The following is a 17,258-nucleotide window of genomic DNA, read 5'->3' as shown; positions in this document are numbered from 1 at the left end:
TGCATGTTTTTATTGTGTTTTCGGGAGTTAATGGGTTGAATTCGAGAAGTTGGGATAAAAATAGGCACGTTGGGCCGTTTGGCAAGTTGGGTCGAGTTCGCTAAACCACTCGGCGGTTCGCCTAATATCCCCATCTCGCTTTTGATTTCGTGCTATATTTAATGATTAATTTTGTAAATTTCGGTGAGAAGCTTGATGTCGTAGAAAGCATTTGGCGACTCGCCGAAAGTCTTCTCTTTCGCCCTTTATCTACACCCATGAACATTTATGCACTGAAACTTTCGGTGGACCTGTCCTGGTTCGCTGAAAACTATCGATGACCCGTCAAAGATGTCCCCATTTTGCCTTCTTGCTACAGTTTTTGAGCTAATTCCTTTGGCGAGCCTGATCTAGCTCGCCTAAGAAATTCGGCAATTCACCATTTGGTTTTGCGAGTTTGTCTACATAAGTTCTGCTTTGCTTTTGTTTTAGTTTTTCTAACTTCTCTTCAAGTCTTTGATGACATGACTAAATCAAAAGTTGTGGAAAGAATTAAACCAGCCCAAGAGAAGTCAAAAGAGAGTGCGATAAATGAGGAGACAGCTACGTCGAAAGGCAAACCTATGAAACTGACCATAACTATTGGGAAAGGCAAGGGAAAAAGGCCCACTTCTGCCGGGAAGACCATTACCTTGGACCCTAATTTTCCATCATGGGCCAGGGGATTTTGCAGAGCGGTGCATATCTTTTTGGCAAACACACACTCAACAGACCGTGGTGAATTCGGTATTGTTGTTCCCCCTAAGGTGACTTCGGGCACTGATGCCCATATTCAGACTACTACATCGGGCACTAAGGGCCAGACAGATGGAGCGACTACTGAGACAAGATCCCTTCTTTACCTCCCTCTTGGTCTTTCTTTAATTTACATTCTGCATATTTTGTTATTTGCATTTGAGGACAAATGTTTTTGTTTGTGGTGGGGTGAGGCTCACCTTTGTGTGCTATTTAATGTATGTATTTTGTTTATAAGCTTATGACTCTTTTTATAAGCTCATTTTATTTTAAATTGCAAAATGATTTGGACCCTTCCGAATTTTTTTGAATTTTTCGCACAGTTTCGCCACCTTCTATATGCTCTTGAATGTGGTTGTTCATTTACAAAAAATTGAGTCTCGGTTCCAATCAATATCGATGACTTGAATAGCGCTCTCAATTGAACGAACATGAATGTACGGCTACGATGAGGCCAAATGAAGTTGCATAGACAATATATAAACTCTTTGCATCTCGTTGTGATTAGCTATTTATCGAATCGATTATCTTGTGATGATCATTGCACACTAGCGAAAGTGTGGAGTCTTGTTTGACTTATAGTATCAATGTCTAGTGTGATGAGCTTACCTGTGAACCATGTATGATAGATCCTAGAATTTGCCTCGTTGGTCCGGTCAACTGAGTGTGAGCCAATTTGACATATACCTCTTTTCTGACCTACCTTGTGAGCGTGTGATTCTCTCTTAAACACCCTTTGAGCCTTACTCTTATTTGGAAGAAACATGATGAAAACTAGACCTTTCTTAATCCATTACCTATAATCTTCTTGAATTGTGGTTAATTGAATAGCCAACTTAGACCAAAAGCCTAAGTTGTGGTGTGGTGAAAAAGAAAAAGGGAAAGTCAAGAAGTGCAAGAAAAATCTTCTTTAACCCATGGTGTTGAGAAAAATGGAATCTCTCCATATAAAAAAAAAAGAGAAGAGAAAGAAAAAGAAAGTTGTGGAATAAAGTACAAAAGAGATGGGGTTCTCTAACAATCCATGGAAATTGAATAATAGGATGACTTATGAGCACTAAAGAGAATGATGAAGGAAAATGAAAGGAAGTCTTGTGAGCACCACATTTTATGATGATAAAAGTCACTAAGTCTAAATGACCATACCATTGCACTCTGCCCCATTACAAGCCTTAAAAAAACCTTTTTGATCTTGAGTGAGCTGAAACAAATGTTGATTGGAAAATACGGGCAAACCTATTGGTGAGATTATGCATTATGTTCTTCTTTGTGAGTGTGAACGTTGCATCTGATTTCGAAGCTTTAAACTGTGAAACCATTGTGTGAATATGGAATCATTCTTTGTGTGAGGCCATTTAAACATTATAGTTGAGCTTGAACTTGCATTTGAAGCAAGTATTGTGAGCATGAGATTCATTGATATTGGTGAGTCACAACTTGAATCTTTAATTACACATTTGATCTTCGCATAAGTAAATTGAGTCTTGTTGTGTGCATTCATAACTGAGTATACTGTTCGAGACACCCTTTTTGAACGACTGAACTCGAGGTCAAGCAAAAGTTTAAGTTGGGGGTGTTGATAAGTCAACAAATTGGACTTATTTAGGGATATATATTAACAGAAATTGTGTCCTCAAATGCTTATTTTATCTCAATATCTGATGAAAATCCTTAAGTTTCAGGTATTTGATGTTTGAAGGAAAACATGGACACTACGTCGCAAAAATGAATGAAAAGTCCCAAAAGAATGAAGAAATGAAGGCCTGAGGATCGCCGAGTCCACTTGGCGAGTCACCTAATGGTCTTACTTTGCCTTTTGTTCCAGTGTGCTGCACCATGAAGGAAAGGATCAAGTCGGCAGAGATAGGGAGCAGTCGGCGCATCGCCGAGAAGTTCCGCGAAGTGGTACCATGTCGCCCAATGATCTAGAGTACGATGATGTTGAAGGCTGGTGCAAGACGGCGATGAACTACACCAAATGGCGAATCACCAAGTTGATCGGCGATTTCGACTAACGACGCCGAATGATCCGCTACAGCACAAATCTGTGAAAACTATAAATACTAGTTAGAGTTGTAGTTTTAGGAGTCGAACAATTATTATAATTTTCATATAGAATAGTACTTTTTAGTATTTTTGCTCTGAGTTTGAGAAGGTTTTGAAGACTTGAAGAAAAAAAAGGTTTACATCTCCAAGGATTTAGACTTGGGTCTTTTGGATTTTTCACTATTGGCCTGTAACAAGACTTAAATCTTCATACCCATTTCAATGCAAGCTCATTTAGGTATAAATTTCTATCTCTTGATGGGTGGCTAAAAACCCAATTCTTGGCGTGTGATTTAGTGAATATGGGTTAAGATAATTGTTGGGTCTTGCTTGCTGATAGTTTAATCATAGTTTAATCGTGATTTTGTTTAGTGGTTGTGGATGAATTTAATGAATTTGTAGTTGTAAATAGAATTTTATTTATGTTTTTTTGGCTTTCTCGAGAGAAAGGTCGTAAAACTAAGACCACTAGATTGATGGCCAGTGTGAGTGGGTCGACTGAGGTTCAGTTCGAGAGAGTGAACCCTAGTCCCATCTCCACACACTCAGCTCGAGAGAGTGAGTGGGTTAAGGCGTAGGCTGGTCTCCATGCGGCAAGTGGGTGTCCGAGAGGAACGCAGTTGAAACAAGGTAAGTTACTCGAGAGAGAGCTTATCCCCCTTAAAGTCTGGCCTTGTCACAATTACTCTATGAATCTTCTATCGAAAGTATGTACCCAATAATCTAGCTTAACATGTATTCCCGTCACATCCAAGGATCCCCTTTCATTACTTAGAAACCCTTGTTTATTTTGTTGTTTTTACCTACTTATGACAAAAAAAAAACCATTGTTAATTGACACTCTTGTGTCCCTTTTTAATTTACAATGTTTTTACTCGTTAATGTCTTTAGCTATGGCTAGTTAGAACTAAGTTTTATTTTCTATTAATTCTCAAAACCACTCTCTTGAGAACGATCCCAACCCTTGGTTGGGTTACTAAACTATTGTACGATCGTAGACACTTGCATCGGAAATTGTGTCTTGATTACGCAAACATCACAGAGTTTCATGGTTCGCGATATTCTATTCATCCAGGTGTGACCAAGATGTATAGAGATTTGAAGCTAATTTATTGGTGGCCGGGCATGAAGAAAGACAGCGGAGTTTGTAGCGAAGTGTCAAAATTGTCAACAAGTGAAATATGAACATCAAAGGCATGTAGGTTTATTTCAAAGAATGCCAATTTCGGAGTGGAAGTGGGAAAGAATAGCCATGAATTTTGTTGTTGGTCCTCCCAAGACTTTTGGGAAGTTTGATTCTATTTGGTTAGTGATTGATAGATTGACTAAGTCAGCCCATTTTAATCCGGTAAGAATAGATTATAATGTTAAACAATTGGCTAAGGTTTATGTGAAAGAGATAGTGAGGTTGCATGGGGTGCCCCTCTCTATCATTTCAGGTCGTGGTACCCAATTCACATCCAAGTTTTACAGGAAATTGCATGATGAATTGGGCACACAACTCACTTTTAGTATAGCCTTCCATCCAGAGACAGACGGACAGTCAGAGAGGACTATTAAAGTGTTAGAAGACATGTTAAGGGCATGTGTGATTGATTTTGGAGGGCATTGTGATAAATTCTTACCTTTGTGAATTCTCCTATAATAAAATCTATCACTCCAACTTTGATATGGCAAGATTTGAGGCACTCTATGGGAGGGAATTTAGATCACCCATATGATGATTTGAGATTGGAGATGTGAAACCATTGAGGGTTGATTTAGTGAAGGATGTTCAAGATAAGGTTAGGAGTATTCAAGCTAAGCTTCTAGCAGCCCAGAGTAGACAAAAGAAGTATGTTGATCATAAGGTAAGAGACATGGCGTTTCAATCTGGTGAAAATGTTCCTCTTAAGGTATCACCCATGAAAGGGGTGATGAGATTTGGTAAGAAGGGTAAGCTAAGTCCTAGATATATTAGCCATTTGAGATTCTTGAATGTATAGGACCGGTAGCGTATAGATTGGCTTTACCTCCTAATTTAACGAGTGTTCATCTGATATTTCATGTATCCATGTTGAAGAGGTATCATGGTGATGAGGATTATATCATTAAGTGAGACTCAAGTGTGTTAAACAATGACCTCTAATATGAAGAGGAACCGATTGCAATTCTTGATCGTGATGTGCGCAAGTTGAGGACCATGGAGATTAAGTCCGTGAAAGTTCAATGGAAGTATCGTCCAGTTGAGAAAGCTACTTAAGAAATCGAGAGAATGTCGCTTTGGCGCTGGGTTTTGCCGCTTTGGCGGGGCCGCTGTGGTGGGGTAGTGGCCGTTGTGGCAGGTTCGACGTGAATTAAAGTTGTTAATAAACCCCTTAACGACCTCATTATGCACTTTTTGACTTTTAGAGCTAAGGAACGACCCCAAGCGACTCATACTCATTTTTCACCATTCTTGAGGCTAAATGTAAGCTTTTCACTCCCCGAATCCATTTTTTGATAAGTAGAACGTAATAGAATGGGCAGATATTGATGGGGGAGAGTTTTGTTATAGGTTCTATGGTGTAAAAAACCCTAATTTGGATAATTGAGATCATGGATTTGATCTAGGGTTCATAGAATTGTTAGTAATTCGGGTAATTAATGATTGTTTATTGATTCTCGTATTATATTGATTGTTTGTAGACCAAGAACAAGCGAAACGAATTTAGATAGGGAAGGATCAAGTTTCTTAGGGTTTCAAGCTTGTTTCGAGGTAGGTGATGGTTGTGATTCTATGATTGTGTGATGTATGCTTGTTCTTGCTTCATTATGATACTTGTATATGTATGAATGTTGCAATGTTGATCACACTTGTTGTAAATGAGATAGAGAATTGATGAATGCCATGAAATCATGACTTAAATGTATGATGTTGATGATATACTTGTGATTGTGGTGTGTGAATGGGATCGGTTGCCACGTTCCAGCATAAAAATGGTATCGGTTGCCACCTTCCGGCATAAATAGGGATCGGTTGCCACCTTTCGACATGCTAATTGTTTAGGTTTGCCTTTGGGTTCCATGAGAGGACCAATGATTTGACATAAAATGTGAAGTTGTTCGTGGTTCGTTGTTCGTAAATCTTGATGATATTGTATATGTTGATATGTATGCATGTGGTTATAATGTTGTTTGACTTGTTTATGTTGCACTAGTGGAATAGCCGCGTGATCCTACCAGTACATTGTGGTTGTGTACTGATTCTGCACTTGCTCTTATTTTTGTTGAGTACAGGGCATCTTCAAGCGGCTATTGACAGACCTCACTTAGAAGATCAGTGATTGTCGTTCGAATTCAAGGGTGAGCCAATTCTTCGGGGCTTCCATGGAATTCTCTTTCGTCTATGTCGACCATTTTCGGAGTTAGACATTTGTTTTAGTTAGTTCATTAGTATGGAATTGTATCCCTTCTTTTTTAGACTTGGTTCATTGTTAGAATGTTTTGGTGCATTGACTTTCAAGTTGTAGGTTATTCTTCCGCATTGTTAGTTACTATTGTTAGAGTTTATGGGAACTCTATTTTTATTTCCTTTGTATTTGATTAAATGCCTTAGTTTTTAGATTATTTGCTTGGTTTGAGTTGTAGTAGTGGTTCTCCCACCGGAGTGTTAGTGTGGGTGTCAATCACGACGGTCTAAGTCGTGACAGAGAACTGGGCAGGGGAAGATTTGTATTATATAATTATAAGTGTATAGGACGATGATATATGTATTTGCATGTGTATATACAATTTTCTCTAGCTTTATATAAACAGAAACACAATTTATATATTTGTGTTTGTATAAAGTGAGAGAGGCGAGGGAGAGACTGGTGAGCAAGAGAGAGAGAGTGGCGAGCGAGAATTTCAGGGAGAGAGGCGAATGGCAACAGTTTGCTACGGGTTGAAATTAAATCAAACTGTGGTTATAACATTTAATTTGAATTAATAGTTTGCCATTATGTACAATTTTCCCTAAAATAATAGCTTGAAATTAATTAATATCAATAAATTTTTTATCACTCCTTATTGGTAATATGTGTATTAATTGCCTCTAAAAGTTATTTTTAATGCAGTAGTGGTCAAACTTAAAATGCCTAGTTCCACTTGCTAATCTAGTTAAAGATGTCCATGATGCTATATGTAGTTTATATTTTTATATGCGTGAAAGTTAGACACTAACACGTTTTCGTTAAAACCTACACAATAAAATTAATAATCTTTTAAGTTATAGGTAATACATCTAATCCACTTGCTTCTATTTTTCAATTAATCCACTTGCCATGGTTGATCATGAATGCTTGAAGGACTCCTCAAGAATTAGAAATTCTAAGGCTTAAGTCATCTGCGGTCTCTTAAAGTTGTCCGTATATTTCACTTGAACACCTTATATTAGGCATGTTTCAATTGAACACCTTTTTTAGTCAAAAAAAATATCTATCGAACATTTTTTTACAATCAACTAAAAGTGGAAATTGTGTGTTATACACTTGCGACTGACGTGGCATTGTAACTATAAAAAAAAATGTTGTCCCATAATAACAATTTAAAAATAAATTAGAAATTAAAATAAAATAAATACTATGTTTTCAGAAGAAAAAAAAACTTTCTTCCTTTTTTTTCTTCATTGTCAGAACAACCCACCCAGCCCCGACATCCGTCCTTCCCCATTTTCTTTTTTGCCTGAACGTGCTCACAACGATCGACAGCTAAATTATCGTACACTCCGATAACCATTCTTAATTATATAAGAAAACAACTTCAGATTCGTATTAGTTTTGTAGGAAAAAAATGGAGTTTAGTCGGAATTGTTTTTGACTCAATTTTAATTTTATTTTTGATGAAATTCTCTTTACAATTCAAATGAAAATCTTTAACAGTAAACTCTTTTGATCTTTTGTGTTTTTACTGGTCATTTATTTCATTGATGCTTTTCCGATGAAGAGAACGATGATGATGATATTGTTGATAGCAGAATGATGCTAGAAAGAAAGAAAGAATGACGGATTATATGGGAAAGGGGCGTGTTGAGGGATGGTAGCAAAGGAATTTGGCCGATGAGGTTCAGGTAATTTTGAATTGAGAAGTTCAATTGGGGAAGATGAGTTGGAGAAGACAACTGTTTTTTTTTTTAAAAAAAATTATGTTCAGATTATGAATTTTCTTACGTTGATATGTCCTTTTCTTATTGGTCAGCAAAAAGAAAATTATGGCTTCACGCATGTACTTACAATTGTATTACACTTATAATACCATGTTATCAAAAAGTATTTAATAGTTACATGTTTAGGAAAGAATATCATAACGTTGCAATCAATCACAATTATTATTATTACTATTATTATTATTATAATAAACATTATTATAATAAATATTATTATAATAAACACTTATAGTATTTATATAGCACGAGCTACATTGAACGACCTCAATGACTTCTCTTATCTTAATTTGGGATTTGACCACATTTTTACTAATCTATCATCAAACATTAGTATTTGTATCATCAAATTGACTGCGCATTTCTTCGAAATAGAAATTGGTATTTTACCTCATTCACTACTTTTGACCCCTCGAACATTCGATAAAATTGAAATAATACGGAAAAAAAATAACAATAATCTTTGTCTTATGAAGTAACATTTATTTCGTTGAATCGTTCTCCAATCTGAATTTGACAACACCGGATTCAGTTCTCATCTACATCATCGAAGACCCCAAAGCTTCATATGAAGATCTCTTTTATTATTTACTTTGTTGTCGTTATATCATCTTTTGCTTACTATCGTCACAATATTCAACTAATAATAATCAAATCTAATGAGTTAAGCTAAGACGTGAATCCTTGATCCAATATGAATTTTATTGTATTGTTTTTCTGGTAATTACAACATGCCAAATTGTTTAATATTTTATACTAATTTTTTTTTTCAGGAAATAGCAAAAAAAAATTCTAAATTTTAAAAAAAGTAATTTTATTTATATGTATAAGTTATTATATTTGTAGTCATTGTTTATATGTTCAGAAGCTAATTAAAGAAATAACGTTTTCAAAATTATTATTGATAGTGAGTTGGGTATTCGGTAATTCAGTTCGGTTTTGGTTTTTTTTTCGATTTTCGGTTCTTGCAATAGGTGTACCGAACCGGTTCGGTTTGGTTTTTGTTATTCAGATTTTTGTTAAAATAATCAAATACTTGGAGGCTGGTCGCCGGTCGGCTCGCTGCCGCTGGTCGTTGGTCACTGAAATGAGAAATCACTGATTGTTGAGACGCTGACTGGTGGGCTGCGGCTGGTCACTGATCGGCTGCTGCTGGTCGGCAGCGATCGCTGGTCCAACAAAAAGAAATTAAAAGAATAGTGAGAGATCGCGGTGGCCGCTGGTCCAACAAAAAAATCAAAGAATGATGAGTGATCATCACGGGTGCCTAATGGCTTATTTTGAAAAGCTAAAAAGTTGAAAAGAGTGTAAAAATTAAAAGTGAAAAACCAAACCTAATTCTGCATTTTGCATTTTGCTATAATATTTATTATTAATAATTAATATATATTATAATATAATATATTTCGGTTTAACCGAAATACCAAAATATACAAAAATACATACCAAAAATTGAACCGAAATATCGAAAATACGAAAATATATACCGAAAACCAAAATACTGAAACCGAAATACCAAAAAAATTCGACTCGATTCGGTATTTCGGGTTTTCGATATTTATGCCCAGCCCTAATTGATACTAGAAACTGCAATTAATATTTAAAATAAGGAATTTATTTTGATAAATTACTCCGGACTAAGAAGCATAGAACAATTAAATGGCTATCAACAATATTTTTTATAGGAAGAAACATAATTTTATTCATCAAGATTGCGGGTACAATTTTATTGATTCTTGATTCTTCTCTCATAAGATATTTATCCATAATTTAAGGGCCGTTAGTGGCATATTTTTTGACTTAGGATGATTTGGACTTGATCTACATAATTTGAAAATCGTTAGTGACGTATTTCTCAAACTAGGATTATTTGGACTTGATCTACGTAGTTCGAGGGCTGTTAGTGACGTATTTCTTGAATTAAGATGATTTGAATTTGATCTATTTATGAATATTCCATGACTTTGTGGAATATTTGAGATCTTGATCTTTAAAAATACCCAAGAGTTTATGGATATTTGTATTTGAGATCTTAATCTTTAAAAATACCCAAGAGTTTATGGGATATTTGAGATTGCTATCAACAATTTATTATGAGTACAAAGTCTCAACGAACTTATTTCTTCTTCTTTTCATCTTTATCTCATTTAGTTATTTTAATTATTTTTTCTCGTCTCTAAATCTATTTATAAATATATGTTATTTACAATATTTAATACTTATTTTAAAACAGGAATGACAGTGAGAGGACTCACATTTACCTCTAAAAGTAATTACTAATCACTTAATCAGTAAGTATAATACTTTATTATTTATTGCACATCGTTTAAACAGGAAAGGAAAACAAAACTACAAAAGATATATTACGCTTTTATTTGGATTTTTTTTAGTTTTTTTTTTTATGCTTTATTTAGACTTGTTTTTGTTTTGCATTTCTAATCCAAATCAAGTACTTAACGTCAAAGTTGGCTAAAAATATATTTTCTTAACGTCACATCAAGTTTCTAGTTTGACAATGCCTTTCCTGGCGTTCTATGAAAATATAATAAAATATTGACGAAATTTATTAGTACTATTTTTATTGGGAAACACAGCAAGGTGCCATACCTCTTAGTTTTTGTCAGAATCTAGATCAATTAAAATTCATATTGATCTGTTTTTCATATTTTTTTTTTAGGGAAAAGGGTCTGATATACCCCTTAACTTTATTATTTAGAACTGATATACCCCTCATTATGAAAGTAGCTCATATATGCCCCTCTTGCTATACAAATGGCTCACATATACCCTTTTCCTCTAACGGAAGTGAAAAAATTAATTTTAATTTCATATTTTAATTATTATTTTTAAAAAAAATATATAATCCCATATGGGTATATTTAATCCTCCTCACACATAATTTTTTTTTGACTTTTTTTGTTTCAACGGCTAATTTAAAGTTATTATTTTGATGGTCAAATTTATTTATGTTTCACTAATTTTCTTGTAAACTTTATTATAGATGACCCAATATATACAAAAACTAAATAACAATATAGTCGAAAAAATAGTTTTAAATTATAATATATGGTATTTTTATTAAAAATTGATCGACGTAGGTGAGTAGATTTTCTGATTCAAGTTTATAGAATTTTATTTTAAAAGAAACCAACTTTAGGAGATTAAAAATTGTTTTGAAAGAAATCTATCTCAGTCGATTCATTTGGGGAAAAAATGCGGGAAATAAGTTATCCGACCTCAGGAAGTCGGAAAATATTTTGGAAAAAAATCAATTATAATTACCGACCTCGTGAGGTTGATAATTATGTTGATTACTTAATTTAACAATACTAACCTCTGAGGTCGTATTCTTAAAAATATTCTTGTTTTGTTTCCAATATATTAGGGATGCATTTTATGTTAGGTTAAACTATTTGAATTGAAATGTATGCCTATGATTTTAGTTTAACTAAAAATAATTGAAACATAATTATTGACATTAAAATAAATGTTATATCTATTTTAATGATACAAATGAGTACTGTTGTATCTCAAATATATCCATTGAGCTTTAACTGCAACTATTTATATTCCTAGTAATTATTTGTATTAGATTTTTTTTGAGTTATAAGGACTTTCTCAAAAAAAAAAAAGTGTGTGAGAGGAGTTTTTCCACTGAATTTTTTAAAATATTATTTTACTTTATTTCACACTTACTACTGGCATAATTACTAAAGAACTTGTTTCTTGTGTGTACACACATACAGAAAGTAGTTGGAATTTTCTCCAAAATGTTGTGGTATACACCACCATAGCAAATTTGGAATGAATGGTAACCGTATCTAATAACTTTAATTCAAACTTTATATTTATATTAAAATTATGTTCAATAAATAAGTTTCGAAATCAGTTACTAACGTATGAAGTCATTACTGTAGAATTTAGAACCATAAAATTTAAATTCTAAACACTATTTTTAATTTTTTTTATTAGTCAGTTCTGAAAATAGATTAGTTACCTAGAAATAACCATCTCTCAAAGTCTTTATTTTATTAATCAAATAAATAACTAGTGTAGTGCAAAGTACACAATACCTTAGCAACTAAAAGCAGTGATTTAAAGACTGTAATGCAGATTGAGAGAATCTAAAATGTGCCTTCCCAGAAGTCATTATGATTTCTTTTAAATAAAGAAATTGTGATTTGCATAAAAATGTTGATTTATAATTATAAAGTTGTAAAGTTAGTGGGAGTAGATGGTCTCCTCCCATTCCAATACGATCTAGTAAATTATTCAAAAGAAATACCAGGACATTTCTCCATTTTTAATTCTTAATTTTGAAATACCAGCTGATTATGCACCAATTAAATGCTTATCCAATGAATTATCATTTCAAGGTTTCAATATGTCTTACTTTTTTAAAAAAATGTTTAAAATAATGTTCGTTTTCTATAATTAGCAACTTCTCAATTTCAACATCTTATATATCTTGTTTAAAGCCATAAAATTTGAAAGATATTTTGATATATTATACTTGGAAGTTCATTCATAATATTCGTCAATTTTAAATATATAAAATAAAACAGAGGAACCTATTATTCCTCTAATAAAATTAAAATTAAAATTAAAATTAATCTTTCAAACAATAGTCTATGTACGACAATAATAAGTTTATATTTATTTAATATAGTGTTCATTGTTTTCAAGATTTACTTGTTGACGAAAAAAATTAAGAACTTGGGAAGTTCATTCATAATATCCGTACTAATATATGATGTGTTCATGTGTTTGATAAATTTTTAAAAATGAATAAAATTCCTTTTTTTTTAAGTGAAGGTAGAGAAAACCAGTTTCACAAATAATATTTCCTCTTCATTTATACAGTAGTTTGCAAGACCAACTTTTTCTTCATTCAATATGAGAAAACAAAAAGACAGAGAGTTTTAAAAACACTTCATCTTTATTCTCATATTATATTGATTGTGTCATTTCCGCTATTCAACACACTTCATCTTTATTCTCACTTTCCGTGAACCCCATGCCCACCACCCTGCTACCCCTACCATGAGATAATATTTCTAGCTCACAAACCAAGCACAAAAAAATTAAGGAAGAAACGTACTTATTTTTTTAGACAACATTTTGTTTGTAACGAATACACCTATATAGTCAGATTTATTTTTGTTGTTTTTCGTCTCATTCATACGGAAAAAAATGTCCACTGAACCTTTTTCAAAAGAATTGATTTAAGATTGATAGTATAATTAGATCAAAATTTCATTTTTCTCTTTAATAAAAAAAAAGGACTGCTTCATTTGTTCTATTGTTTAAAGTTTTGCCTTTACTTTAATTAGAGTAACTTTTGGTTAAAAAAAATATGATTATTTGACCATCAGATTAGCAAATATACTTGGAACTTTCCTCTCAGAGCTTCTTATTCCTTTTATCTTCAATTTTGTTTACATGAAAAATTATCTTTAGCTTTCATGTTCTGCCAGGTGTACTATATATATATATATATATTTACTTTAAGCATGAACTCCTAACTTGAATGTTAAATTACTATAATATTCCTAATTTAGCTTGTGATTTTTTTGATGAGTTGTGACTTTTTCGATAAGTTATGACTCTTTTCAAAGGGTTGTGATTTTTCTATGAGTTGTGACTTTTCTAATAAGTTGCGACTTTTTTAATAAGTTGTGACTTTTTCAAAGCATTATGATTTCTCCGAAAGGTCATGACTTTTCAGATAAGATACAAAAAATATTTGTTCATACTACCCTTTGTTGACTATAAATAGAGGGACTTCCTCTCATTTTCAACCACAATTTTTTTTAATCTTCTACTCTTCTTCTTCTTGCATTTTAATCTTTTTTGTGTGATTTATTATCGTTGAGTGAGTTCGAATATGAGGTACCACTATTCTGATGAAGTAAGTCGTTCTATCCTAAGAGGGTATATTCCATAACCTCAAGTACTTGAGAAAAATAATTTTGATGATAAAATAATTATTTTTGCTTAATATATACATTAGTATGTAATGTTCCAATATATAAAGTTAACATGATTTAGTCTAAATTCATTTGTTTTTGTTAACAATTTCTCTTGTGATGTAGATATATGCTTCTGAATATCTTTTTCCAAAATTTAGAAAATTGTCACGATTTATTTTTGATGTTCAAGCCAAAAGAATGACTTTATTTATCAATGCTACTTATGTGATTTAGACTCTGAGCATGTTTGCTTCAAAATAGTTATTACTATATAAACATTGTCATTTTGTTTTACTTATTTACTATTTCTTAATATTAGTTTAATTTTTATTATTTATTTAATCGCAAATTTTATGAGATAAATATTTTCATTAATGCAAATATATATTTATATTTGGATAAGTATTTGTGTTTAAATTAAAGTATTATATATGTCACAAATGTATTATCAAGTTAACAAGATCTTCTAACTTCAAAATATATTATTTTAAAATGTTCCGAGTTCTTTTTTTAAATTAAAAAACTACACAACAAATGTGAAAATATGTGAATATATAAAATGTAGTTGTTCTCTTCACATGTTCATATGACATCTAAACAATTTAACGTAGAATACACATGACAAAGGACATCTGGTTAGATGACAAGAAAAATACAAAACAAATATTGTCTATAAGGTAATATTAGTGAGATAAGACTAATTACATTATTGAACCTCATCAAATTGAAATAAATATATACATTATTGCATTTAACTAATAAAATATTTCATTGACCATCTTCATAGGTTTGCGTGAATAAGATATATATATGGGGATCCACATTGAACATTACAAAAGAATCTAGCTACAATATTATTTTTTGCTAAGCTTATTATTCAAATCTTCACTTAAATAAGCAATACTATTTACTATAACATATATTTTTCGAATTGATAATCAGGTGCAACGCACGTGTCAAAAAACTAGTATATTATATATATATATATATATATATATATATCTCCATGCCCAAAAAAATTAATACTTTTTTTAAAATTTATATGTCTTACTTTATTTCGTTTAAAAAAATATTTCTCCCTTTATTTCAATTTATTTGTCTACTTTTAATTTGACACGAAATTTAAGATGATAAAAAAGTCTTTAAATTTTGTGGACTAAAACTAAAGATTTGTAGAATATAATCAAAATGCCCTTTAATCATCATCAAGGGTTGCGGTAGAGAGTGGGAAGTAGGGATTTAATTAGTCGGTCCCAATACAAGTATCGAATACCGGATGGAAAACTAAAAAGAATTAAGAAAGGTCTTTTAATATTATAGTTTTAAACATATCATGAGAAAAGTCAGAATTAAAGAGTTATCAAAAAAGGAAAAAAAAATATTTATCTAACAAACTAAAAATATAAAATAAGACAAACAAATTGAAATATAAGAAGAGTACTATTATTTGTGTTTACTAATTTTTTAATTACAAACATATCATGTTTAAGATCATTATGGTACATTACAATTTACACCCCTCTAGAGTTTAAGTATACAAAATTTAATGAAAATCCTTACTTTCAAAAATTCTTTCGTACTTCGTACAATTAAATTCAGACACATAAAATGAAAAAGGAAGAAGTAGTAAAGTGATGATCTATACCATCTAACTAGTGAATAGAGACTCCATACACATACTTCCTCCATTCTAATTTATATTAGATTTTAACATTTAAATAAGTCTATTTTTTATCGTAATTTTCATATATCTTTTAATTATTTTTAAATATATAAATTTTATTTCAAAAAACTTAAAGATTTCATGTCTAAATTTACCGTCAAACTAAAATTGTTTGACTCTCGAAATCTGAACTATGCCACATAAATTGAGACAGAAAGAGTATATTATATAGCTCATAATTCATCGTGATCGATCGTATAAATAGATAGATCATATAATATACACATACAACTCATACTAAAGTCCTTGTCATCATTGATATATTAACTCATAGCTATGAAAGCCAATTCATACACCGTTAACTTAATCTCATCTCATTAATTAAACTAAACATCCATCTCATCATGTAACTGAAGATTAGACCATAATTATCTATTAGTATAATCTTGATTTCATAAAATAATACGATTGGCATCATTAAGTAGATAAAGCCAAAATGAAGTATTGTCAACAAATTGATCGAAGTAATCAATATTACTATGTGACGATGATTGATGATGATGAGTAGTCGTTGCAGCTGGATTACTCTCCAAGATAAGTACCGTCTTTTCCATGTCAATCATCGAATTTGGTGTATCAATCTTTTCATTTTGATCAAATGTAATAATGCTACTGCTCGATAGTATAATATTCTTCTTCATAAAATAATACGATTGGCATCATTAAGTAGATAAAGCCAAAATGAAGTATTGTCAACAAATTGATCGAAGTAATCAATATTACTATGTGACGATGATTGATGATGATGAGTAGTCGTTGCAGCTGGATTACTCTCCAAGATAAGTACCGTCTTTTCCATGTCAATCATCGGATTTGGTTCATCAATCTTTTCATTTTGATCGAATGTAATAATACTACTGCTCGATAGTGAAGAAGAACCACCCATTGGTGATATCATCAAATTAGTAGTGTTCATGTTACTCCATGTTTCAGAAATATCGACAAATAATTGAGGTTTTTCTTGAGCTTTGCTGGACTTTTTCTTCGGTTTTCTTGCCCTCCTAGACTTCACCGGGGCATCAATATTATTATTATTATTATTTTTTATCTGTCCAAGATGCTTCTTTAGATGTGTGTGAAAGAAGTTTTTAACTTCGTTATCTGTTCTTCCTGGCAATTTTCCAGCAATAGTAGCCCATCTGAATTTACATATTCTATTAGATACGTTATAGGTACGTACGATTACACCTAATTTATTAAATAAACTTAAGATCAAGTGATGTGTTTTTAGTAATTCTCACCTATTTCCAAGTTGCTGATACATTTTGATGACTGTTTCAATATTACAGAATATTTCCACTTATGTAACCAAAGTCTTCTTTCCAAGAAAGGGCGTAGGTAGTACAATCTCTCTAACTACTTTCATTGGTTTTTCTTTTGATGATATTTTTTGCTAAATTTTCTTATAATAGTAGTAATTCTTTGGGGGAGGAGTTGACCTGAGCATTTTAAAACTTAGGCCTCTTTTAGCGTAAGGTATAATTAGGCACAATTATCTTAGTAATAAAATGTAGGACTATTTTATCTTGTGTTTAGTTGGAGCTATTAGGCACTCGTGAGATTATTTATATATTAGTGATGT

The 17,258-nt window shown here is 31.9% G+C and overlaps 1 protein-coding gene across 1 annotated transcript; it reads right to left on the bottom strand.

Moving 5' to 3' along the window:
* Positions 1–16,313: 16,313 nt before the first annotated feature.
* Positions 16,314–16,949, bottom strand: LOC107062776 (myb-related protein Myb4-like). The gene is made up of 2 exons (XM_015313798.1): positions 16,918–16,949; positions 16,314–16,815 (listed from the first exon to the last, which is right to left on the bottom strand). The coding sequence occupies exons 1-2, from the start codon at positions 16,938–16,940 to the stop codon at positions 16,314–16,316; spliced, it is 525 nt and encodes a 174-aa protein (XP_015169284.1). The 5' UTR covers positions 16,941–16,949.
* Positions 16,950–17,258: the final 309 nt, after the last annotated feature.

Source organism: Solanum tuberosum, unplaced genomic scaffold (genome assembly GCF_000226075.1).
Source record: "Solanum tuberosum cultivar DM 1-3 516 R44 unplaced genomic scaffold, SolTub_3.0 scf00268, whole genome shotgun sequence".
NCBI classification, from domain to species: Eukaryota; Viridiplantae; Streptophyta; class Magnoliopsida; order Solanales; family Solanaceae; genus Solanum; species Solanum tuberosum.
Note: the sequence above shows the minus strand (reverse complement) of the source record. Positions and strands in the feature narration are given on the sequence as shown.